This window comes from Clinocottus analis, unplaced genomic scaffold (genome assembly GCF_023055335.1).
Source record: "Clinocottus analis isolate CAN_PGR_092001 unplaced genomic scaffold, fCliAna1.0.p SCAF_2, whole genome shotgun sequence".
Classification (NCBI taxonomy): domain Eukaryota; kingdom Metazoa; phylum Chordata; class Actinopteri; order Perciformes; family Cottidae; genus Clinocottus; species Clinocottus analis.
The window spans coordinates 21,965,390-21,991,774 of NW_027175931.1; the positions used below are offsets into that span (position 1 = coordinate 21,965,390).

The following is a 26,385-nucleotide window of genomic DNA, read 5'->3' on the forward strand; positions in this document are numbered from 1 at the left end:
ATCGGAGTTGCATCCGGTGAGCTGGGGAAATCCTGCGTCTCAGTGCTGGCAGAGATGCCAAGATCAGGCCTGCTGCCGTGAACCTTGATGTCAGGCCGCAGGAATGAAATGCTGCCTCTCAGGCCAGAGACCATAACAACGTCCTGGATCAATATCCACTTATTCCCTACCGTTTTAGTTGCACTTTATTGGGGATTATGTGGGCCGGGTGGGGTCAGATATGATATCATACGCGGACCTTGTTTAATTTCTAGAAAAAAAGCCCACTTTTGGGATCAGCTATCCTGAATGTGCATCTGATTACTTTACAGATAATATAGAAAAATAGTCCATTTGGATTCTGTAGATCTGTATTTATGAAACCAAAGCCTTTTTGAGTCTGTTATTTATATGTATATTAAAAGGAGCACTAGACATGGCTATATTATCTTTTTTCCAATCACCACTGCATTATATAGATACAAAATCACTTCATATATCAAACTAGTGTTCCTGCCTCGCTCTTACCAACCAGCTATATTGCAGTTTACATCAATGTCTGTTCAACATGTCACATTTTTATCATTTGAGCCTTTTGAACATTTGTATGAAATTGTCATTATTAACAAATTCATTCCTGAGTTATGGCCCAAAACTGTGGATAGCACAGAGGCATAATGTTCAAATGAAAATGTTTTTTCTCCACCTGAAACACAGGTGTTATATGGTAAAAGATTCATTTAAAGTAGTATTTGTTCTGTTTGTACATTTATATGTTAGTCAGCATGTTCATTTTTTTTGAAAATCAAAACGAGATAAGACCGATTTTCAATTTCGTCCCTCCAACTTGAAAAAAGATGAGACGAAAACAAACACGTGGCCCTGAAGCTTCTGAGGCTCCTCTTCACATTGTGTCTTTATTTGTTTTGTGGAAAAATAAGACCAGTCTCTTAAATCAAGTGTCGCCTTTTTTTTTTTTTTTATAACATTCAATATTTAAAAGAAAAAAGAAGCAAAAAAAAATACATTATTTTGTACAATTTGGACATGGTAGAAGGGAGTACATGACAACAGACAGAAAGGAGGACACACATGTGCTTTACAGAGAGAATAACAAGCCGACTGCCCACAAGCAGTGAAAGTGTATGGATCACATACATATAATGTTCTTTCCATTCTGGCACAGAGGAGAGTCTCTCTCTGAAGTCAGTGACCCGCATCCCACAAAGAAAAACCCCACCTTCGCAACCACATTTCATATTATTGTATATGTTATTATGTCGTACAAATTACACAGCTCTTTAAATAAGCTGCAGGCGGTCCTTGGTGGGACAAACGTGTCTCTCAGGACAGCAAGGTCTGAACCTGCTGAGGTGATCTGGGAAGCAGGTTCTCTGGGTCTTTGTAGCCGTTGGCTGGGCTGGTGAGCGCCGTGTACACCTCCACGTAGGCTCTGCACACCAGCTCTGTGGACTGACGGAAAATCTGCTCCCTGCACACACACACACATACATACAGATGAAAGCTCTTTACATTTTTATACTCACAAAACAAAGTACCAGAAGTGAGTGGGCCTTTTAAATCCCAACATTGCAAGTCTAAATCAGATGAGCAGAGGCTGTAAGAGCTGAGCAAGTTCACTACGAGGAAGAATGTTCTCCTGATTACTATATATATATATATATATATATATATATATATATATATATATATATATATATATATATATATATATATATATATATATATATCACTGCATGAATGCAGAAGCATCAAGTGTCAGCCACAGCAACAAATACTGATATCATATATTGTATTCCCTAAATTTATTCCCCATTTGCAGCTGTTTTATAATCAAAAAATGTAACATACAGTATAGTTTTTCTGGATCCATGGATAAAAAAAGAGTGCCGCAAAAAAGTCACAGAACAGCTTTTTGGATAATAATTATACTACATTTGGACATTTGGACAAAACACATCATTTGTGTGCCACTAACATTTTAGAGACCGAACATGAATCAATTAAAACATGATGGATATTTTCTTTGTTACTGTCTTGAAAGCAACATGGATTTATAACTCACTTGGCGCATTTAAAAAATATATAATTAGAAACAACATATCTTGTTTGATTTTGTTCATCATTTATCTAAAAACTTTGATTTAAAATAATTTAATACTATAATAAGTGAATGACATAATGTGACTACTTCTTGCTGAGGAATACAAATGGAAGAACAGTCTGACTGAAGAGCCCATTAAGAGGACTCAAGGACACAGCAGGAGCGCCTCGTTGTATCCAACTCAGACTCTTGAGATCCATATTTTTAATTGGCCCACAGAGAACATGGTGCATTTGGTACGAAGTAATGTTTTACACACAGCACTACGGTTTTAAGGTGCACTGTGAAACAAAGGGAGTCTAAAAGTAAACCCCCATTACTTTTGAAATCCAGGAGCCTTTTCAGAGTGCTGGCAGGTGTTTTTGTGTATTTATGTGAGCAGAGAAGCAGACTTGAGAGACAGCGTGGGGAAAGAAAAGAGAGAGATAGTGGGGTGGGGGGGGGGAGAGAGAGAAAGAGAGAGCCAGAGAGCCAGAGAGACAGAGACACACACACACACAAAGGACAGGAACAATTTCAGGGAACGACTGCGAGTGTGAAATGGACCACAACCTAATTAATGGCGTCCTGCCCATCAGTCCTCCCATGTCCATTAATAGAGAACATTAACCTGAGGTACAGAGTGCTCCTCAAGCCTGCTGCACTTCCCAGTAAACGTGACTCATAGAAAGAACCCTCCAATGTAGCAACCGGAAACTAAAAGCATATGAATTCCCTGATCAGTAAGACAAATACAGGTCCTGCCGACCACTCTCCCAATGTTTTGGTGGCTTTAGCAATTTAGCATCCGAGCTCCCCATGCATGCATTAGAGTGTTTTGTTTGGAATGCAATAATGATTGTATCTGGCAAACTAATGAATGTTGAACATTATTACGCCAACACCCCTGTTCTAATTCAATCACTCTGAATATGCTGCATACCTTACTGAAAACGACATCGTGTAAACATTTAACAGAAAGAGCTATTATCAACAATTGGGACAGAAACTCACTTGATGGCTGCACTGAGCAGGAAGTTGAGCTGCGGCGTCACAAGAGTGTCAGGCGACGACAAGTACCGATCGAACTGGACCTGGTGTTTTTGTGATGAGTCATGGAATTATAATCATTACGTTTAAATGTATTAAGATGTGTTTCACTCACTCACTCACTCACCATTGCTGCTTTCACAGCAGAGCTGTCCATGCTGGGAAGAAGCGACAGAGGACCCTGAGACAGAAAAGTCAACATCAGCTTGGAATCCAACTCAAGGTTGCTGTTTAAACAACAACAATGTTGAATCTCAATGTATTTATTCACATTTGCAGGCAGTCTTGAAAAGTGTTTTTCCTTTCTCAACTTTTTTTTTATCTAGGGGCGACTGAGCCAGTCGCCCCTAGATAAAAAAAGTTTGTTTAAAGAAAGTTTATAAAAAGAAAAACACACAATCATTTTTGTCTTTCTGCTTCCCACCCTTGATGAAAAACAAGAACACATTAAATGTAGTTTACGGCTGTACAATATAATAGTCTCAATGACTATAAATGGTGCATGTGCATCAGTTCAGGACACTGTTTTTGTCGTGCTGGATAACTTTTTAAACGTCTAATTGGGTGGTCTGTTTGATGTCATGTGTTGTTGTAGTCTAATTATATGGGATTCTGACTATTCACATATTAAAAAACTAGTCAATTTAAGTAGGTAAGAGATTCATAAATTTGGTGATTTGATCACTTTGCTGAATAATTTACTGTACAGACGCTGTTTATTGGGAGAAAAAAAAAATATGTTCTCCAAATACACTGAACTTGTCCTCTGTGAAAGTTGATTTGTTACCAGAGAAAAGAAGACACATATTCTCCCTTTCTATTGATAGCTAACAACATCACTGAACTTGTGTGAACTCAACCGCTGGTACCGTTAAGGCAATTAGTCGACACCGATTATCCAGAACGGCAACATTAACTCAAGCTTAAATGCCTTAATTGACAACATTAAAAGCAGCATATAGTGCGAGACAGTGCAAGGGTCAAAACTAGAGTACCGAGAGGTATTTTATGGGGATGTGAGCGCATTAACAAACACACTGTGAGACTGCAAACTCATCGGCCGGCATCAAGCGCGTGTTGATTTAATCGGGGCTGTCTTGCATGTGACTTGTTCATCTGATGCATCAAAAGGCAATAACAATGATAAAATGGGAAGCGGATCGTGAAGGTAAACCTGGAGCGTCTAAAATAAATCGTTGACATCTGGTATGCTGTCGAGAGTGGACAGCTCGACTTAAATCTTTTCAAACAGAAGACTATTTAAAGCAAACCCGAGACAGGCCACCCGAGGAGAGAGGTAGCCTGCGAGAAGAATGACAGTTCTTGATTGAGCTTTGCGTTGAGCTGCAGCAGCAGGGTGTGGTGTGTCCTGGCATGACCCAGGGTTTCAAGACGTGCATGCGAAACCACAACTATGGGTCTCGGTCAGCGCAGAGCATTACAAAGAAGGAAGAACAATCCAGGGCATCAGCTCTCTCATTTGCACAGGACCAGTCTGGAGAGGCTTGTATATTTGTTATAGAACATGTAATGATCTGCCTCCCGTTCTCTTTTTGCTCATATGAACATGTGATCGAAATGCTATAAAGACATCTGTCATGTGGTAACCATAGCAATACCTAGTGTAAAGTCTAAAGAGGTAGCATAAACGATATTGTTAGTGCCTATAAAATACATAAAAAGGGGACCATTAGGGACTCTAACAGGAAAGATGAGAGGAAAAACACAGTTCCCAACTTGGTGAGTGAGTGCATGTGAATGCGGAGGTGAGTGCTCCATGGGAGACCTGTTCAGCACTATGCTGCTGGACACAGCTGTAGATATAACTCAGCCCGGCTCTCGTCAGCACGTAGGACGCCTGCTCGTTGATTAGCGTGTCAAGGTGAGCCTCGATCTAAAAAAATGTGGGAGAAAGTGGTTTTATATTCGGTCCGAGGCCGCACTGTGAGCCGATGGTACTTGTTGTTAATTGAGAGCCGCTGTGCCATTGAGAATGAAACTTCCACAGGAGCTCTTGTGGTGTACAATTACAAAAGACACGCTAAAAATAGAGGCTGTATGGAGCATTTGAGCAGGAACAACAATGCATGACGCACACCCTTTTATTAGAAAGCAAATTCAATCTTTTAACTAAAAGATTTGGGCTATGTGGGTTTTAATGAAAGAAAGAAGAACAATTTTCAATGAACAATATCTTTATGCAAAGACAATGTTTGACCTATGAGCTGAGCTTTAATGTCAGATGACATAGTTTCAGTTGTCTTGTTGAACTAAAGTTTGGTCTGTCATCTGTAAACAAATAGATACCTCAAACATGAAAAAAAATAATTGAATTGTCTGACACTATTATTGTTTAGGACTATTGTTTACTATTAGGACAGACCTGAAATTCGAGCATCTCCAGCCTCTTGTCAGTGAACTCAAAGAGAGCCAAGGTCGTCTTCATGACGTACAGGGAGTTGACCATGTAGGTAGCCATGTCAGCAGTGCCGAGGTTACTGGCGGACACGGTGCATAACTGTAGGAGGGGGTCCAAGATGCAAGAGAGCACCTGGGAAAGATAAAGTAAGACAGATCCTTAAATATGAAAGAAACATCATTGGCGGGTGACAAAAACAATGATCAACACATTGGTATCAGATCAACATTGAGCAATTTCAAAATGTCTACAAAAGGGAGACGTGTTTTACTTTTCTACTGTTTAAGTGAGAGTTTACTTGAGCAAAGTCCGCCTGGCGGGCATCCAGAGGAACCACTGATGAGTCGTGGGAAGCCAGCACCTCCCTGAGGAGGGACAGGGTCTGAGTGAGGGAGGCTGTTGGTCCCAGGTCTGCAGGCGGTAGCTCCACCTGTTCAGGCAGACACGGACGGAAGAAGACGGGGTAGAAGTAGATGGGGCAAAAAGGCATAAGCGATTCTCGCGGTGATGAGTTGTGCGTGTCCTTTAGTCTCCACCAAGACAAGCGATCCTCGTAACATTATCAAAGCATTAAACTTCCCTAATGAGCAGCATGACAGACCGGGTGTACGACTGCTTCCTGCTGCTACCCTGAGTCGCAGCTTGTTCAGAGTCAGTAGAGCATTTTCTTTAATGAAGAGGGTTTTGATTTCATTGGCTGCTGGATTCACAACACAGAACTGAGCCCAGCCACCGTTGTCAACCTAATAGAGCAAATTATGAGAAGGCTGTGTTCCTGGCATTAGCTGGAATTGACACCAAAACCCTGAGGGCCTCCAATTTGATTAACACCGAGCTACAGGGATAATTCTTATAACTGCTATTGATCAGGACACAGCCAGCATGTTATGTGGAAGAGCTCCCGCTCGTGCTGAGGTATATTTGGATGGCAATTTAACTAAATGGTAACAAGTTTGGTGTTTTTTGGCAGCTAGCGCCATTTCGATGCTGTGGCCAGAAGGCTAAAAATGTTTACAAGCAAAAGTGCTTCATACATAACTTTGTTGTCTTTGAGGGTTTCAACGCGGAGCTCAAACACACAATGACTGTACACAGGGTTCACACTGCACATCGTTTAGGCGTTTTTATGATATGAAACATATCAAAAAGTCTCCATTTCAAAAGCTTTTTTTTCCACAGGTGATGGCATTGTTCACCTACACAGTGACTTTCTCACATCTGCAGCAGAGAAAGCAATATTGTGGATTTTGAAATACTCATACTGCACCTTGTCCATGAGTCTGCTTGCATGAAGGCTCAGGCTGTTAAAGAACATCTTTTTGCTGAGGACGTGCATTTCTTCAATAGTGATGAGCAAAGAGGCCACACTGGTCCCAATGATGGAACTGGACAAAGATCATGAGATATTTACATTAGAAATGATGCATGTCTTTTGATACCAAAAGATCCAAATACATTAAAAAAAAAAAAATGCACATTGAAACTTGTCCGAGAGCCTAAAGTAACATTTTAAAATGGCTTGTTTGTCCGTCTGACTTTGCAAAGCAAACGAGTTTTGAATTTACAAAGACACAAAACAGAGAAAAGCGCCAAATACCCAAATGAGCAAAAAATATATATCAACGTATGTTTTGCTCTATAAATTATTAACAGACTTTGAAAACTGTTGTCGACTGAGTGAGTTAAAATACCTGATGGTGTGGTGGTAGAACTTGAGTAGGTTGGACAGCTTGTAAAGCAGAACAGCGCCTGGCTCAGCCACAATGACCTGCTCTATCCGAACCTGAGGGACAGATCCATAAAACGCAGAGTGAGGACGTGAGCGGAGCGAGACAGAAACCGGCATGCAGCCAACAGAGCTGCTCAGTGTTTATTAACGGCGCCTTCTTGCTGCTCACTTTCAGAGGCCTGCAGACTCCCTCAGTGATGTGACCAACCACCTCCTGCATGTTCTCCTCCACACCTAGTGTGAGAGGAAGAGACACACACACACACACACACACACACACACACACACACACACACACACACACAGCGTATCTGGGGTTAAATACATCAACTCTTTTGAGGTGACCATGAATACAAGCGCAGTATTAATGAATACAAAATGATTTATTGTATTTAAGCAGGTGACATTAATGCCATTATTTAAACTTATTTGAAAACTTCCTTTGTTGTATACCCAACATTTACTTTCGAGATAGGAGATACATTTGAGAATCTGGATGTAATAGCAGCCGCTCAGCATAACACAGTGGACCAAAGGAAAAACTCTGTTCTTGACTGATCCCCCCCCCTCCTGAGCCGTGTTCGTTCTCAACTGCTATGAGAAGTGGAGAAGTTAAATGAGGGAAACAAGCACCGGATTAGTCCAGCTGAACTAAATGTACTGGAATTAGTTCTGTTCACACTCTCTAACTGTTGCCAACATGTCTATCCTTACCGAAGGACTGCCTACCCAAACTCTCTCCAATTGACACGCTACTTGTGAGTCAGCGTGACTTATGTTATGCCAAATTCAAATATGCGACAATGCAAACATTTCCAATAAGTGCAAGATGAAAACAAAAGAGGAAAATGGCCGTAGGCGTGATTAACATGCTGCAAACATCCTACCTTGCAGCGTGACTTGTTTCAGCAGAGCATCTAGGTGCTCTTTCTCGGAGGCGGTGGCTTGGTGCAGCCAGGCCAACATGTCCCCGACATACCTGAAAGAGCGACAAAACCGTCTGCATGAAACAATATGCCACTCAGAGGCCTAATCTGACCATGCTGTGACCACAGCTACACTGAGGCATGGGTCATGAGACACACACACACACACACACACACCCACACACACACAACGGTGTTACATAACGGTGGAAAACAGCAAGGTTAAACTTTAATTATTGTGTGTAAGCCTGTGTGTGCGTGTGTGTGTGTGGACGGAGGGAGGTGAGAAAGAGCTTGATGTTCTCAGAACTGTTGATGCCTCCTATAAAGTGTAGGTGATTTTGTGTTCCACACAACTAGTATTCTGAGAAAATCTTCCATTTGGCTGCTGGGCACAGGAGGAAGAGGGAAGAGGATGTAGTACCACAGGAAACTCAGACACACGCAGACGCTGATGAAATAGACATTAAACATCTTCTTGGATCGTATTTTTAAAATTAAGAATGTGATGAGTTTGGAACAAAATCTAATTCAAATAAATATTTGCAATCATACAATATGATTCCATGTAAATGCACTGTATACAATGTCGTTTTAAGTATTGCAGTTGTAATAATATTTTGTGAGTACGAAAATTCTTTTCAAGCAAAATCCTAACAATTGTGAAACAGACTGAATTTTACAAAATATATAAACTCAGCTCTGGTTGTCGGCCACATGTTAACTGGAAACAGATTTGAAGTTTGATCGAATTTAGATGATATCAAATTAAATCTTTGAAAATAAAATACATATTTTTAAAAGGGGAGATTGATTTTATTTTACAAACCATCCTTTAAATTGAGCTCAGCCACACTGAACTCATCATTTCATCCAGAGTCATGAACGAAAATATGTATTTTTGGTTATCAGAACTAAAACCTGTTGTATGACAGGTCATCCCTGAGAGGTACCTCATTGGGTCATGTGAATGCATCTCTATGGGGCGAGGAGTCCCTCCTAGTCCGCCGCGGGTGAGGGCGTCGATGAAGCCTCGGACCACCGCGCACCGGCGCGCAGTCCCAAACTCGTCCAGAGTGTACCTGGCAAAACAGACGACAAAGAAGGAAACATTCAACTCCCAGGCCTCACGGGAAGAAGGACGCCGGCCGCGGTGTGTACCGTGCAGACTGTGTGACGGAGGTCAGTCGCTTACACACATCAACACGGGCAGCTTCTCCAAAAGGAAATGCTTCGGAGTTGTTTTAATTATTTGGCGGTGGCGGTCTCTGCGACAGACTAAACAGAAGATAATGCTGAATTAAGAGACCGGGAACAGCAGTCTCCGCTCTCACAGCCTCAACATCTCCAGCCGGCGCATGACCTTGAACTCTTACTGGGCATTTCAAAAAAGGCAGACAAACAGATCGAGGGTTTTGCCATTAAAACATATCGTGGGGGTAACGTGTCAAACTCACTCAACTTGCACTCTCGATGCGTTTTGCTTAAGTGTATCCCCCAACTCATGAAAAACACTTTCAGTAATTCTAAACTAAATAGACAAGCTACATAAAACAATGTAGTTGCTTTATTGTTGGCTCTCATACGATGTCTCAAATATATCAAGTAATAGATTTACTTGATATATTTGAGCACTGTTTATCAACCTTTGGGTGAATATATTTTGAATAATCTCGGCAAACTATACAATTGAAATGTGTACTCCTCATACAATGTTTGTAAGAAACCTTCAGACACAGTTTGTTTCATTGCTGATGTTTGTATTTTATATTTTTCTTGTGGTTTCTCGTGGCTTTCTCTTTCTGCTGGGAAGAGGATGACGGGGACATTTTTCTGTTGCTTCAGGCTGAAGCTTCTCCAATCAAATCCCTGCAAAGTGCCACTCAATGTCCAACTCTAACGGATATATGTTTCTGCTGCTCTGATGAATGCCTCTAGCTATTGACTAAGATCAGTTGAAACAGAAGTGAGTCAAGAACATTTTTAGGGTTCAAGTTACTATTCATTTGAATAAATTAATGAATAAATGCATATATTTCTCATTATAAAACATGCACCACGATACCGGTCTACTTTTACCAGCTGTTGATGCTCTCAGAAGATGTGATAAACACAGATTGGCACAGAGACGAAGATAAATAAAGAGACAGACCATGCAACATGTTGTGTGTGTGTTTGTCAGTTACTTATAAAGGACAGGCCGGTCCTGCAAGGCCTCCATGGCTTGAGTCAACACAGGACAGATATCACAGGTCTCTTGGGTCAGTCCTCTGCATTCGTCTTTGTGGAGAGAAGGAACATGGGACAAGAAGTGCATCTATAAGATTGGGACTGTATCTAATCAGTAACTATGCTTGTGGCGCCTTCATTGCTGCTAAATTCTTTGGGCCAAGGTAACCTTGTTGGCAAGAAAGCACTATGATCATTTAAAAAAAATCATATTTGACCATCACCAAACTTTCAAAATACTGGATTTGGGTGTTTTGGCAAATCTACACAGCAAAATGAGCATCTGTAGCTCATAATTTAGTAGATGCTCTATATTGGGTTCTGTGGCGTCTGTGATCTAAATGCTTTCTTTCCACTTCAATTTCAATAACAAAACACATGGCAAAGCAAAGGAACATTTTGGTTTCTGGCATTCTTTTGGCAAAACTCAGTCAGGGGTTATGAGTCACATGAGTCCTCAAATGTGTCCTTTACACGCATTACTTAGACTTGAAAGAACAAAATTTTGAGTGGCCAAACCATCAAACGGTAGAAACATAAGACACAAGACTGACTTAAATCACTGATTATGGTGTAAATCAGTAAGAAAGTACTGGGGGTCACAGTGAGACGCCCATCAGTTGGTGTGTGTGCTGCACTCACTCTGAGACCAGCGGTACAGCTGCTCATACGATGTCTCCTGTAACACGGCCATCTGCTCCATGATCTCTAACCTGGAGCAAGCACACAAACCAAAAGCACATATATCCATAACCTGCTGCATAGTGTCAGATCCCCGGCAGTGACATAAATACCAGACAAGGATGTTTTTCCACTCATCTGTTCCACCATGCAGGTCCAAAATGAATTTAACATCTATAACCAAATCACTTTTTTAAACTCTGTTATTCCATTGTGTCAGAGGGAGTTGAGCACAGAGTAACACACTGGGGAGAGACGTGCAGCTTACCCCGCAGTTTGCTGGTTGGTTCGCAACAGGATTTTAACATCCTCGTGGATGTGCTTCACTCGGCTCAGAGCTTTGAAGAAATCCTGGGAAATTGAACGGCACGTGAATATATTAGGAACAATATGGGATGCAGGTTTGGCCAAGCGCAAAACAATTACTGCCTTGGTTAAAAAAAGGTTTTCTGCCGTGACCATGTTATATTGATTGATATATACCCTTGATTTGAAGCTGACAGATGTGGGGTTTTATTTCATGTGCAAAATTATTGAATGTGTATTAGCATAAGCATTTAAAAAGTAAACAGTGTTTAGATTGTTTGGTCTTTAGCATAAAGAGATGGTAGGAAGAGATAAAGACCATCACAAATAAATAAATATATTTATTTTATAACAATGGGATGTCTTGATAAAACTTATTTGATAGTGTGGCGGCATGTTGGCAAAGTGAGAATATCTAACACTAGAAGACAGAGATAAACTGAAATAAACTGAAGGGAAAAGACAGCGTCAGATACCCGGTACTGCATCCTCGCATCCTCTGGGTGGCGATGGGAGGATCCTTTACATGATTCCATTAAGTAGCCGACATTATAATGGAGATTACCTCGGTGATTGGTGCATCCCGAGCGCCTCGCAGTGTTGCCGTCTCCTCGTTAGACAGCTGGAACTTTGCAAGGAAGGCCTTAGCGACCTGAGCTCTTAACTCCAGCCGGTGACTGAGGGGAAAGAGACACATGTTGTAATTTTCTTCCCCTGCCATTGTTGCACTTTAATATCTGTGTATAGAGAATTATTTTTTCCTTGTGATGTTTTGTAATTTAGTTTCTGTTCATTTCAGCTGGGACCTTTCTAGTCATCATTACTTTTTTTTGGAGTCTGTCTTTATGGCCCTTGATGATTTTTTTTCCTCACAAAAGCACTCAGGTCATTTCTTCCATTTTTCATCACAGGGTTGTATCACCCCCCTTGTTTTTCCTCATTGTGCAAATAAAAAGAACCATCAGTAGAGGGAAACTAGGACAAACTTGTATGCTTTTATTTCTCAAAAAAAAAGAAAGATGGAAGTTGTCAACAAGCTGTAATGTTTGAAGCTGGCCAGCAGATGGCAGTCACACCCCTCTGATCACAGTGAGCTCAGACTGAGACAACAGAGTGACTGACACACACACACACACAGACACACACACACACACACACAGACACACACACACACACACACGCACACACCTACACACGATATCCTGTGCACGGAATAAATAACAGAGGAAGACAAGAGACACAAAAAGAATACAGGGCCAGATACCAGCCAGGTTTTTTTTGTCGCCATCAATAACAGTAGAGCGATCGCTATCCGTGTCACTATAAGTGTCTCAACACAATAGTGTCCATGGTAACCGCCCCAGTCAAACCGGGAACTCTTGTCACGGGATAGCAGGACAACAGGGAGCGCTCCACCCAAACCACTTAGGCTACATTCTCTCCTCCCGTCTGTGAAGACAAGGCAGGAACGGTAAATCACCAGGTTGTTTTGGTGGAGAAGAGGAACCTAACATCCTCTGACCATTGTCTCTCACACAGCCATTACCAGCGCTCAGCCAGCTGAACATAACGGGTTGTAAATGTGTAAGAGGATTCTTTGATTTAGTGTTTCTCAGTGCAGCTCACGGAGCCTCACACGCGGGACCTTGAGGACATCTTTGCCCTTTATGTGTTTCATGGGTTGAGATTTTGTTACGACGCACAAAGACGACAGCTTGGCTGTCCCAGTGCGTTTAATTCCCCCCGCGCACACACGCGCGCGCGAGCGCACACGCACACACACACACACACACAAACGTCATACTTTCAAAGACAAACTCATTACAGCAACGGGAGGAGTAACAATATTGATTTTTTTTTTTTTAAAGATAAAAAAAAAGGCTGCACGCTTTCACTTTGAGATTGTCAAAAGCAATATTTTATCTTGTCACGATATTTATAATTACAGTGATTTTTTTTCGGCGACAGAAACATTTATTATATATTACATTATTTGTATTTAAAAAGGTATCTGTCACTGCCAGACCCTGCATACGTGACAAAGAGGAGAAAACACATCATGCTGAGAGATAACAAGTTAAAACAAGAGGCACAGCTACCTGATATACCATTACAATTATAGTAATAAATATAAGAAAGATAACAAGCTATGCTAATGAGGCTATTCATTAAACTAAGTGATGCAGACATTAGGGAAACTATTTCCACGCGAACATGCTTTTCTTAATTCCACGCATGAGCAACATTAACATGAAATATGTAAAGTCTCAGGGAGGAGAGATTTTATCACTAAAATGCAAATGTGTGCAGAGAGCTTGGTTCTACAGTGAGAAACTGTGGTTCACTTAGGGAATTTATATCATTAAAGGTTGTTGAGTTATTATCTCCACAAAATTGAGAGGAAAAGACGGAAATGTACATGAATCAGAGATAAAAATTGTAAAAAAAAAACGTCCAGCGCATCAGTTTTATGGGACATAAAATTGATTTGCCATCTGATTCTAATAGGCATGAACTAAAGCTTCCCAAGCATCATCTGATTGGTCACATTTAACACGCCATAGCTTGGACGTTCATTCACTCTTACCAACATGGTGCCTTTAAATTAGATTGTGTTCCCTGTCTTTATGAGAGTTGATCTGAGGTGCTGTACTCAGGACTTTATAAGATTAAGCCACAGATTACTATGTAATACTATTTGACAGTGAAATGCATAAAACACAAAATTATTAGCTATTTTTGAAAAAGGACAAAGGCAGCATCTGTTTTTATTGCCAGTCACCTTGCAACGGTGCTCTCTGGGGTTGCGCCACCTGACCGGCAATTCAATAATTTACTTAGCTGACCTCATGAGCTTTATTCTAAGGCTGCGATTGTTCCTAGTCTCTTATTTATTAAGGCTTCCGTCAACTTCACAGATGTGGAAGCACCAGCAAACCTGTGCAATAGATTCACCTCACTAAACCCGTGTTCAGCCAAAAGTGACAGACCCCTGAAGAGAAGAGAGGAAAGGAGAGGAGAGGGGGATTGTGGGAGCTGTAGCAGCAGAGCAAAGGAGAGCAAGGGAACGGCGAAGTAGCAGGATCGTTCTCCACGGCGCTGTCAGGACATGACACGTTCTTCTCCAGACTGCAATTATCGAATACCAGAGAGGGGAAACATACTTGAGTGAATCTGCAACGTCACACTGCACTGGCAAGTATGCGGAGACTCTGGGCTGGTGGTTCAAAGGAAGGACTTAAATTAACTCAATGTGGAAACTCTTCTTACAGAATGTGTGATAAGTGAACTTAGAGGCAGGTTACATAATGCGACACGATGGAATGAACCACAGTTACAGCGGTTGTTTCTTTGTGTGCTCAGATTTCTCTGAATTCTCTCTCAATTGATTTTGTCTGTTCAAGCAGAGATATCGTTTAAGTAGCATAACACAGCCCAATCTCATGAACAGCTTTGGCAGACTGAAACACTGGGACTGCCTATGCCTGTTTAATAACCTCACAGAGCTGAGCTGGTGGTGCAGTACCAAGTTTATGAAACATGAGAGCTTGATCGGTGGATAACACTCAATGGAATTTATTTGATTTCAATCTCATTTTAATTGTCCAATTGAAAGATTTACTTTTTTTTCTCTCTTCTTCATTTCTGACTGATAATCCATACAGAGTGGATGATGCTGAGATTGACTGTTCTCTTTGTAACAAGCGGACGTCCAACCCTCCCGTAAATTGGACACCGTGTGGGTCGATTATCCATTAAAATCTATTAGGGGCCATTTTAAAGGCTTTGCGTGGAAATTTGGCATTCACAGAGCCTCTAGTTAGCTACGCGCCAATGATCCCAGCCACCGTGTCCTTGTACACAAGTCGTCGTTCACACTCTGAGGTCCCTAATCGTTCTCTTGAGGGTTTCCGACTTTTTGGTGACATCATACTGAAAACATTTGCTTTATGTCAGGGAACATTGTCTCACTGACATACATTTAATGGTTATTAAACGCATCTGCACTGCCTGCAGTCATGCAGGCCTTCTGGTACCTGTGCAGTTCAGCAATAGCTGGCGAACTAAACCAACAAATCCCCCCCTCGCTCCTCTTCCCCTCCCCTCCTACCTCCAGCTGCTCGTGAGGTCACACACAGTCCTCGGAAGCATCCGCGAGGGAGACGTCTTAACTTGTTCAGCAGATGACATGTCACGCTAATGCAAAGATCACACGGTGCAGGGCAGCTGGGGAGCGTTACGTTTCATTAGGGAACGACACACAACACCCATTTAGGGATCTCGCTGACAGCGCCTTTGAACAGGGCCAGCCCAAAACAAAAGAGGAGCACGTCTGTGAGCCGGCAGACAAACACGGGTCGCCGGCCCGACCTCTCCCACCTTGGCTTCTGCACACTGTAAGCGATGGGCGGCTGCTTTCCGTTTCATTAGAGCTGACAAATGACACAGTGCGCAAACAGTTCGGGACAGGCCTGCTCTGCTAGGTAAATACGCATCAGGCGCATCTGCAGAGCAGCCCTGTAAGCCCCAAATATGAGATTATGGAGCGCTGCTGTAATAAGTGTCGAGAGGAGAAACCGCAAAAAGAAAAAAAAGACATTGGCTGGGGACTGCAGAGGATTGTGCGACCTGAAAAAGGTCTGACCGAGAAAACTGGAGTGGTGTGGTGCAGAGGGCTGACTGATGGGTGGCTGAAGGAGGACAGCTTGTCTGTACGCTTCCCCTGGCAGCTCTTCTGAGAGAGAAATCGCTAAAGACAAGGTCAAAGCCCCGCGTGAAGACACTGTCCCATCTGGCTGTGGGGGTCACTGCAGTTCCGCGAATGAAAATGTCACGCGGACGGACAGCAGGTCCCGACGGGGCCGGTGTGCAAAGACGGGCACTCAGAAGGGCGACCATGTGAAACCTCTGACCACCTACCTTCAAAAAATAAAATAAAAAAAAGAAACTCCCTCCACAAAACGATACGACTTACATTAATTCACTGCCTGCACTTATTCGCTGGTGGCGGATCCCCACCGGTGTCTTTCATTGCTGTCAGATTGAGAGCACCCCCCCCCAGACCCACTCCTGCGGCACCTTTCTGACAAGGAGGTCCTGAAGCTGTGCCAACGGAGCATGGAATTGCCTCTGTGCATCGCAGCGGTATGCGTTGTCTTCTGCCAGTGATCGACATTATCTTTGCCCGTGCCCGCTGCCTCTGTGTTTGCTCACAAGGTCACTGAACACTAAAGGTCACAATCGACACTAAATGCTAATGAATCCAATCCCCGGCCCTTAGCTACGAGCGAACAGGAGCATGCGCTTTCTTTTCACAGTCCCGTCCAATACTCTGTCCTGATAAATTCATAGATTAAAGCTGGAGTACGGGCCTTTGGTCTCCCCCCTCTGGCAGTGAGAGGATTAGCACTACTGGACGAGCCATGATGATAGAACAGCAGCTAGCTATCAGGAGTGGTTGCACCAAATACAAAAATAAAATAAGATACACTCAGAGTTCAGAGGATGGAATTAAGACTTGACGAGAGCGCTCCTAGAGGTGGGAGGGATGCAGCGAGCGCACCTGGAGGTACACGAAAGTCACCACCAGACACCACTGACTACTGCTGAATACGGAGAGCTTTCCCTGGCGGCGATGTTTGGCAACTTGTTTGGCAAGAGCCTTGAACGTAACGGATGTTCATTTATACGTAAAAGTTATGCACTTCAGCTTTAATGATCGCTCAACTCATATCATTGGGAGGGCTTTAAACCCCAAAAATCATCCATCAGTATTTCAAAAGTAACAGCTGGGCGAGATGCACCATTTGACTTCACTCTTGAGTCCACGTCATGCAGAGCTCTATATATTAGATCTGCATATCTGATGGCTGCTAATATGTGTTGTCAGCAAACCCCAATGCACCGGCTCAAACACAGGAACACACTGAAGGGCTGCTCTCCAGTTGTAATCGCCTGACTTCCATGAGATAAAGGAGTAACGTAGTGTAAACAAGAACTACTTTGATGTGTATCTCAAAGCCAAACATCACAAGACCTTACGAATAACACAAATGAAGTTTCGGTAATGATGATTGCTGCCCTCCTTATGCAAATAGACAACTGCGGGAGAAATATTCTTCCAACTCATAAATCATTCATTCCTCCTCAGCAGAAATAAAGATGTGCTTGCCAGCTCCTCCTGCCCTGCACCATATCTCTCAAACGTCTGACACTATAAAAGGAGCTGCATTTTGCAGACTAGAAATCTACTAATTTAATTGCTTGGCTCTAACTAAATGGTTCACAACGTTTAGAGGCAAGTCTCGGAAAACAAGGAAGTACCAGCAGATTGGGCGAGGTCTCCCTTCCCAAAGATCGTGTATGCAATCAAACATATCACTTCCAAAGTGGGCCACGTTGTTCCTGCAGTGTGGTTTGATTGAAGTGCTATTTGTCTTGAAATGTGCCTGTATAGAAAAGAGGTAATTTCTCTACCAGAGAAATGAGACTACAGACAGAGTGAGCTGATGGAAGTTGAGTTCTGGCTTGATGAAGATGAATATCAGCGTCGTTTGTAATAGTTTTCCAGAATTACTTGTGGCCTCAGAACAGATAAGAGGAGAATGGCAGTTTGGGATTTCTTTGTAAAGTTCTGAAGACATTTTTGCATAAAGTCACCACCTTATCTCTCTTATCCCTCGCTGACACTCTGAAACCCTCGTATAAAAGTTCACAGGCGGCAGTCTCGTCATTTTGGTGATTTAGCTACAGTCATACAGACACAACTTGCGCTTGCTTTGAAATAGTAAAACCGTGTCTCTGGATTAATTCCCACATCGACACTTGGAGAGTTGGAGAGAGTATCAAAGCTGGATCAGAGTAATACATTATAACTTTGATGAACAGAAGCTAAATATAAAGTTCTGAATGCTCACTAACCTCTTCCGCGTAACTTGGTGTTGTGCAATAAAACATAACATTTTGTCCACGAGAGTTATTGAGCAAAATATCAGAAGAACCGTACAGGTTCTTCTGATATTTTGCTCAATAACACTGTACATCATATTGTACATATAATGCAATCCAAATCAAGAGAGGCAAACTACTGCCACAAAACTTGCAGTCGAGTTGAACTAGCTTTCTGATACATTACGTTTGGTAAACTTACTGTTTTAATTGTTTGATTGTGGTAGTTAATTATTACTGTTTATTTGATTGCATTATAAGTTAAAAATGTTTGTACTTTCCTGGTATATCTGAGGCAAAAGTACAAATGTATCCCAATAACTGTAAGATACATGCGTTTTAGAAATTTCTACGAAGATTCTAAGTCAGCCAGTTAGTAGGATTTCTAGACAAAAAAATCTAAAAGGTAACTAACTGTATTTCCTTTTTATTCCTTGTCTAACTTAGTGCAAACACTATGTGTCAAGTTACAAGTTTAACTCTGGTCACCACACACACACACACACAGACACTTCGCCTCTTCAGACTGAACTCACTTTTCTCCCTGCAGCTTGTTGGTTTTTACTATCAGGTCTTGAGTTTGCGCCTTTGCGGCCTGTTGAAGAAAAGTTGCTGTGTTTTTAAAAGTTGGATTGCAAATATTATACTCAAAATGAAATAGAGTTTAGATTTAGTAAGTCATTATCTGGAAATGCAAATAAGATATAACATACTGTACCTTTAAGCGATTGGTCATTTCTTCAGAACATATGCTCATGGCCTGGACATCCTCATGAACACTTTCAAGCTCCTTTGGAGAACATGAAGTTACAATTTAATATGCAGCCGTGTTCATACATGTATAGTGAAACAACACTGTTCCAATTAAATGTTGTGGAGTTGCCTGCTTCAATCTCAGGTTTACAGATTTCCCACTACGGTCCACTGTCTTGGTGAGAGTAAGATGCTCATAAATGATCTAAAAAGAAAAAAAACTACACATCTCTTTGGACTAAAAACTTCATCTCATGCCCTAGACTTAAAAATGAACTTTCTAAATTGGATTTTCTGTTCTACATCACAATCACAGCTTTGGCCAATGAACACATTTCTAATAATATGAAAACAAAACACAAAGGCCAGTCTGCGTTGTTTAGTAACTTATAGTAAACAATGTAAAGACTCAGCAGCCTCTCCATGAAAATATGTGTCAACCCAACTCAGTCAAATATAATAATAATCTCTACATAGGCAATTTGCTTGGTTAAATTGAGTTGGACATGTGTAAGGGTAAATAAACAGCATTTTCTTTAGAAACGTACCTCTTTCACGTCCTTAAATATTCGGGCAAAGTCCTCGTTGATCGAGAGGCTTCGTCTCTCGATGTCACCGCGAAGATTTCTCCTGGTGCGCAAACTGTTGTCGGTGAAGAAGACGGAGAGCGCCTTCAGAGCCTCGAGCATCTCCTGGAAGCACAACAAGAACTTGTGTGACAGGGACACAAACCAGGACCTCGGACCCACGTTTGAAACTACTGCAGCAACACGTTAACTGTTCAAGTAATGACACTTGTTGGACGTTGATACTACAGCCAGTGAGGAACAATATGGGGTGGGTGACATTACCCCCGAGGGAGCAGCGTCTAATTTAGCGCAACTACCTTGTAGATTTAGCCATTGACAGCTAACCTAGCTAGCAAGAAGCTAAACTCGTACCTTGTCATTGTCGAGCCTCGTCTCCAGTATTTTGTTCAGCTTCCTCGATAGCGGGTTATTGGGCTGAGAAGGCGCATTTGGGTTCTGTAATACAGCAGAGCTGTCAGTAGTAACGTCTAGTTTAGTATCAGCCATCGTACACGAACTCCTCCACGTCAACTTTCGGAAAGATGTTTTGGTCCGTCTGAGATGAACGTCCGGTGAGAAACAATACAGCGTTCCGTTACGCAGTTAATTCTTTTTGCTAAAATACGGTATAGTTTTTTTAATTTATTTATTTATTTTTTTACTTTATAGCCACTGGATTGACATACGATAATATATGCAATACAATTATACAATTATAACTTTTCTCAATTTTAGGCGTCATCACGTCTTCCAGAATCTGTGTTATTATATAATTACTGTAATGCCATGTAACTACATATTCAAAGTAAATATGAACAAGGATCGAGTGATACGCTCCGTTATTCAATTTACTGCGTCGATATCTGAGTCAGATTAACTTTTAAAAGAAAAGAGAGACGAGCCCACAGTTAAAAACGATTGAACGCACGTTCAGGAGATGCTGCGTTCAGGTACATATGGAAATATTCCACTTGTTATAGATCCTCATTCGGTTCTTTAGAATGAAGACAGTAGAGATAGTGGGGTGACCTTGTGGTTTGTGAGGTGATGTCCTAGATACACAGGCCTAGGTTTAGTAACCTGTAGACTAAATTACGTGACTATCAGTGACCCGACACAGATTTTTCCGCTTTTTATTTTTATTTTTACCTGTAACACACTGATAATAAACACCTGCTATACTTGTCCATTGTCTTGTTCCAACATGGTGTATAAAGCATATTAATATGTTTGCTTAAGTATTGTTTATTTAAGGAGTTCAACTTCTCCATCCTTTTCTGAGCAATTGTATATTCTGTGAGATCTTTACATAAATGCAGTCCACAGAAATCAGAAATACATTTTACTCTTTTGGTAGCCTTTCGAGTCACTAATAGTGTCTTTCAGTTAATAGATAGTGTATCCTAGGCTAATAAACATATACGTGTTTCCACAGGATGTAACAAAAGCAAGCGTCCTACAGTATGAATGTTAATACATCAGGTTAAACCCAAAGTATTATCAATCACCTACGTCTTAGAAAAATATTCCTTTGGTTGTATTTATTGATCTACAGAACAGGAAATACATCAATGTGAGACTTTTTTCAACTTTGTCTCAATACGTTAAAATTCAAAGGCAGACGAAACATGCAAAAACATTATATGATACACAATATGAGCTCTGATCTGTTCTCTCGAAGTCCCTACTGTTACAAAATGCTCAATGAAAAACACCAAAAACTTGCAAGTAATTCACTAATTCGAATATTCACCATGTGCTTTAAATACTAAAGGCCTACTACACCAATACGTTCATAAATATCCTAGCTGCCCTTGCTTTCCTATCTTTTTTCGCCACGACAACTCAATTTAGGTTTACTAGATGCAGGATCGTTATTTCCTAGTCCATCAGTTTACGAGGCGTCATTGAATGCATCAGGAGCATGACAGGAATGATAGTAGCAGTGAGCCCAGCCCCTGGGTGGGGATTTGTGTGATTGATGGTCGCCTCCCGAGAGTGTTTCATGGACTCGCCCCCTCCTTCTCTCTCTCTCTCTCTCTCTCTCTCTCTCTCTCTCTCTCTCTCTCTCTCTCTCTCTCTCTCTCTCTCTCTCTCTCTCTCTCTCTCTCTCTCTCTCTCTCTCTCTCTCTCTCTCTCTCTCTCTCTCTCTCTCTCTCTCTCTCTCCCCCTCCTGCCTCTGAGAGCAGGAATGTGGAAACCGGGAGTTCAGTCAGTCAGTCCGCGCTGCACGTTTCTGCACCGCACAGGAGTGAATAATTGATCTTTGCCTCGGTTGAATATATTAATGAGGAGGAAGTGATTTGTGAACGGATTCTGCGGTCACTTTTTCTTCTTTTTTTTTTTTTGCCAGAGGAGGGGATTAACATTCTTCGGTCGAACGCATTTCTCTCCTCTTTTCCTCGACTGAAGAAAAAGTTTGCGTTTTGGATCCGACACAGCTGGAGTCAGCAGATGGAAATAAGCTCTCAGTGGACACCGAGCGCACCTTGTTCCGGAGCTCTCCCGACATGTAAGCGCTCGTTTCTCTTTTTCTTTTTCTGGTTTTCATGATTTACATTCCGGCGGTGTGAGCACTGCGATAATACAGCGCGCTCCGTGAGGTCACCCCTAACGAAAACCCACTGCGATGCGACTTCCCGTCGCTCCCTCAACTCTATGTCCAGCTTCATTTCATTCGTATTCCCACAGTTACAGTTGTGCTCTGATATGTGAGTCCCACGATGATAAAGTGTATTGTATGAACGAGTTAGCTTTTTTGGACAAGAGTCAACATTGTTTTAAAATTAAAACTAAAGTCACAAGTACCACACGCGCTATTATCCGTTAATAGTCTACCTGTTGGGATATACTGCTTGTTAATATGCATATTCAGAGATGCCTTAAAGGTGCTGCATTTTGTGAACGAACAAGAATGCGTAATGTGTTTCTTCTGTGTGATTATGAAAGAAATAGAGAATAACCGCTCTGTCCCTCATCTCATCATACTTGAGTTAATAAAGTGTAGGCCTGATATTGATAATAGATTAATTGTGAATCCAAATCACATTAAAGGTATTGAGTAGCTATGCCTCTTATCATTAAATGATGTCTAGTTTTGTTGAGTTTACTTATCTGCTTAGGTCATCATTTAGGAAAAATCCTTCAGTGCACTAAAGGAAAGAAAAAGGGAAGGGGGGGCGGGGGGAGGGGATCTAATTAATTAATCTAACTATAAGCAATTAGATTCTCCTTCTTGGGTTCTTATCAACCTATCGAGCTGTGGCTATCTAAGTTATTCCAAAAGCAAACAACTTGTTCCCACTGATGACTTTTCCCCCCTCTTCTCTGCATCTCTTCCTCCTGACAGGGGCCGGGAGTCACTGAGGAGGTGAAAGCTGCTCCTGTTAAATGCTCACTGCAAGGCTTCCCACCACACTGCGACTGCTCGTATAACTGCTGTTAGTTCAGGGACTGTGTAAACCGCTCGCAGCCTGTTTACCATGGCGTCTAGTCTGACATGTACGGGTGTTATCTGGGCCCTGCTGTCACTGCTGTGCGCCGCTGCCTCCTGCGTTGGCTTCTTCATGCCCTACTGGCTCCTGGGGACGCAAATGGACAAGCCGGTGTCCTTTGGCACGTTCCGCCGCTGCTCCTACCCGGTGAGGGACGAGGAGAGGCAGGCCACGGTGATGCTGGAGCAGTGCGGGCGCTACGCCTCCTTCCTCGGCATCCCGAGCCTGGAGTGGAGGATCTGCACGGTGGTGACGGGCGTGGGGTGCGGCCTCCTCCTGCTGGTGGCCCTCACAGCTCTCATGGGCTGCTGCGTCTCGGACCTCATCTCGCGTACGATCGGCCGCGTGGCCGGCGGTATTCAGTTTGTTGGAGGTGAGTTTATGTTTCTGTGTGTGTGTGTGTGTGTGTGTGTGTGTGTGTGTGTGTGTGTGTGTGTGTGTGTGTGTGTGTGTGTTTCTCTGTGCTGGGCTGAGGCTCTGGTTGGAATTCTGAGAAGATAAAGGAGGCTATCAAGTTTTGATCTCTCAAATCACATATGGTCCTCCTGTTGGTTCGCTTTGCATTAAAAAATCCGATCTAACTCCTCAGATGTTTATAGAGAACTGTGATTCACATGGTTTGTTCAGGAAACGGGATCATATTCGCGAGGGAACAAGGAGGTATAGAAATCTTAACAACCGTGAACATTTCACCTCAGGCTCCAGGTTTCTCGGCCAACAAACCTTCTGTTGGCCCAGAAAAGCTGTCGTTTCCTCCGATACACGGCTCCACAAGGAATGGAGCCCAGCATTCTGCACCAAATGAACATTTGAAACAAGATTTTCAAGAAGAAATGCACCATTTATAAACTGAATTGTTGTTTTGACCTGTCTTGGCGCCAAAGATGTGGTTTTGGTCTCAACTAAGAAAGTGTGGAGTATTTTACTTTAACTCTTATGTGGAGCAGATTTTGGCATCAATTGACTATTCTTTTCTTTTTTTTAGTTCAACTGATGATATGATGGAAAGTCAAGCCAGTGTGCCCAAAATACATCAGCCTGGTTTTCTGTTGTGGTTTTGATCCTTTTCGAGTTGCAAAGAGACCCACGCCCGTTCTCCTTCTCTTTGCAAAAAGATGGGAGTCCTGGCCATGGAAATGCTTTTTTGTTTAGTTTGTTTGCGTCGCCGCGTTCTCCCGGGGACGCGAGGTCTGAGCGAAGGCTTCCACTGAAGCTGCAAGTTCCTGTGCCCCAGTTTAAAAAGCTGCAGCGCTCCGGCCTTCTCATTAACTCAAAAGCGTTTGCCCGCATACTGTGGGCTCACCACCAATCCCCGTCACTTCAGCCGGGTTTTAAAAACTGATGTGACAGAGAAGCAGGTTGCAGGCAGATTTGACAGAGCTGCCAGGTTTTTTTTTCTTCTTTTTTTTTGCAGAAGGATAAATCTACAGAGGACCACCACAACGTGTCATGTCCTAGTTCTTAGCTGCTTTGGGAATGTCAGTATTACTGATGTATAATATGGAGGATGATTAAGGTGAAGGCTGGCAGGCTTATTCAGAAATGTGCACTTTTATGTAAGGAGAGCTCCTTTTAAGCTCACAGCAACCCCATACATAGAGTATTACAGCAAGATGCTATTTTTGGTTATAGGATTAAAAAAGAAAAAAATCCCTGTCTGTCTTTCTTGCAATTTCTCTCTTTTCTTAGACTCCTGAATCCAGCACTGGGGTGAATGTAGAAGGAGGGAGCGTGGAGGAGGGCGGGGTAGAATACAAGGGGCAGCACTCAGTTCTTTTTAACTTGAATGCTGGCGAGCCAAAGGGCAGAGATGTCTCAGAAGGGCTAATTGGAAGTGACACAATTGGGAAGCTCGGTGGGCCGCTCCGTGCATTGTCTTCTCCCGCTCGCAAAGAGTGGAGAAATGTCAGGGTAAATTGGGAGAGAGAAGAGGAAGAGAAAAAAAAACAAAACCTGATGATACCGTTCTGTATTCACTTCTTATTAACTGAGAAGCTCGCTGTGAAATGAGGACCCGCTGCTGGTGGGAGGGGCAGGGGGTCATACCGAAATGTTACTGTGAGATGTGATCAAATCTCAGCAATTAGCGGGAACAGTGAGAGGGAGTAAATGAGACCATTTCGTATTCGTTAGATGTAAAAGAGGCTCATGGTGTCTGATGCCGGTGTCTTCCTCCTTTTGTGCTTCCTCCGCTCCTATTGTTGGCCACTAATGAAGAGCGTCTCACCAGAGAGGCCGGGGCCTCTGGGCCATCGCGAGCAAAACCTCCACTTTAATATCTCTCTGTAATTTGTCTCAATCCCATGAAATAGATTAGAGCAGAAAGGATTTATCAGGACTTTGTCTCATTAGCTGCAAGGCTGAAAGAGTGCCTTTTAAAACTTGCTTGTGTTGTTGGTTACCTCTTGTAATGCTGCTTTCTCACAGTTGACTTGTGGGCAAGTTGCTCCAAAGCTGGTTAATTGCAAATGGCAGAGGTCCAGATTGCCTCTACGGGCTGGAGAGTTTGAGTCCGAGTATGAGACTATGAGACTGTTCTGGCTCATAAATCAAAGGCCTGAGCTCTCGGTGCTGTTTACACTAAACAACCGCCTGTGCGGTAATTTCTTGTCTTAGTTATGCAGCGGTGCAAGCGCAAACGGCTGTGGCACAGACGAAAGGTTCAGACAGTAAAAGATTTTTGACTTGGATTTGGTTGTTAGGGATTTGGATCCCCTCCCCTGCAGAGCCTCGCTTTGTCTTTTAGGTTCCTCAAGCAGGGTTGTGCGCAGCAGGGGGGGGAAGCTGTTTAACGTTTGTTTTCCACCGGCTCGATGTAAGTCCTCAGTGTACCTTTTTTTTAAGTGCTTTATAAGCTTCCTTTAACTTATTCTGTCGTGTCTTTTTTAGGGTGTTTATTTCCTCTCTGCGCCTGACAGGTGGTTTTGTTTTGACATTTTGCTACTTGATCGCCTCATGGTGACTGAAACTTTGGCGGGCTCTGTGATTGGACGACGGGTCTGCTCCATCACCAATTAAATAGTAGGAACAGTGATGAGGGTCTATTTTCGCTCACTTATAAATAAACCTAAAATGTGGCTGAAATGACGGCGGTGCAGTTGGAGTTAAGAGAAAGAATACCAGCACACAGAAGTCAGAGTGTGTGTGAACTGTGCTGAAAAAGAGACCGTCAGGGCTGGGTGCCAGATTTGTAAAAGA

The 26,385-nt window shown here is 42.5% G+C and overlaps 2 protein-coding genes across 2 annotated transcripts in view; one reads left to right on the forward strand and one right to left on the reverse strand.

The window, feature by feature from the left end:
• Positions 1 to 887: 887 nt before the first annotated feature.
• Positions 888 to 20,249, reverse strand: cog6 (component of oligomeric golgi complex 6). Its single transcript, XM_068585770.1, has 19 exons — positions 20,066 to 20,249; positions 19,673 to 19,816; positions 19,090 to 19,161; positions 18,908 to 18,966; positions 11,989 to 12,100; positions 11,386 to 11,468; positions 11,079 to 11,149; positions 10,394 to 10,487; positions 9,161 to 9,289; positions 8,169 to 8,260; positions 7,451 to 7,515; positions 7,244 to 7,335; positions 6,820 to 6,937; positions 5,851 to 5,982; positions 5,517 to 5,684; positions 4,920 to 5,027; positions 3,261 to 3,314; positions 3,098 to 3,177; positions 888 to 1,471 (listed from the first exon to the last, which is right to left on the reverse strand). Exons 1-19 carry the CDS (start codon positions 20,198 to 20,200, stop codon positions 1,324 to 1,326), a joined length of 1,956 nt encoding a protein of 651 aa, XP_068441871.1. The 5' UTR covers positions 20,201 to 20,249; the 3' UTR covers positions 888 to 1,323.
• A 1,637-nt stretch (positions 20,250 to 21,886) lies between these two features.
• The window catches only part of LOC137790151 (lipoma HMGIC fusion partner-like), a 37,836-nt gene continuing 33,337 nt past the window's right edge, over positions 21,887 to 26,385 (forward strand). Inside the window, exons 1-2 of the mRNA XM_068584132.1 lie at positions 21,887 to 22,205; positions 23,043 to 23,560. Coding sequence (XP_068440233.1) covers positions 23,176 to 23,560 — 385 coding nt within the window. The 5' untranslated portion in view covers positions 21,887 to 22,205; positions 23,043 to 23,175. The remainder of the gene's footprint in view (positions 22,206 to 23,042; positions 23,561 to 26,385) is intronic.

Bases quoted from the DNA above. Each gene is read 5' to 3' on its own strand.
- cog6 (XM_068585770.1), bottom strand. From the start codon at position 20,200: ATGGCTGATACTAAACTAGACGTTACTACTGACAGCTCTGCTGTATTA. The intron at 12,101-18,907 runs GTGAGTTCAGTC...CTTTCCCCTCAG, and splicing joins AACAAGCTGCAGGGAGAAAA to TCACCGGCTGGAGTTAAGAG. The intron at 8,261-9,160 runs GTACCTCTCAGG...TCGCTCTTTCAG, and splicing joins CATTCACATGACCCAATGAG to GTATGTCGGGGACATGTTGG.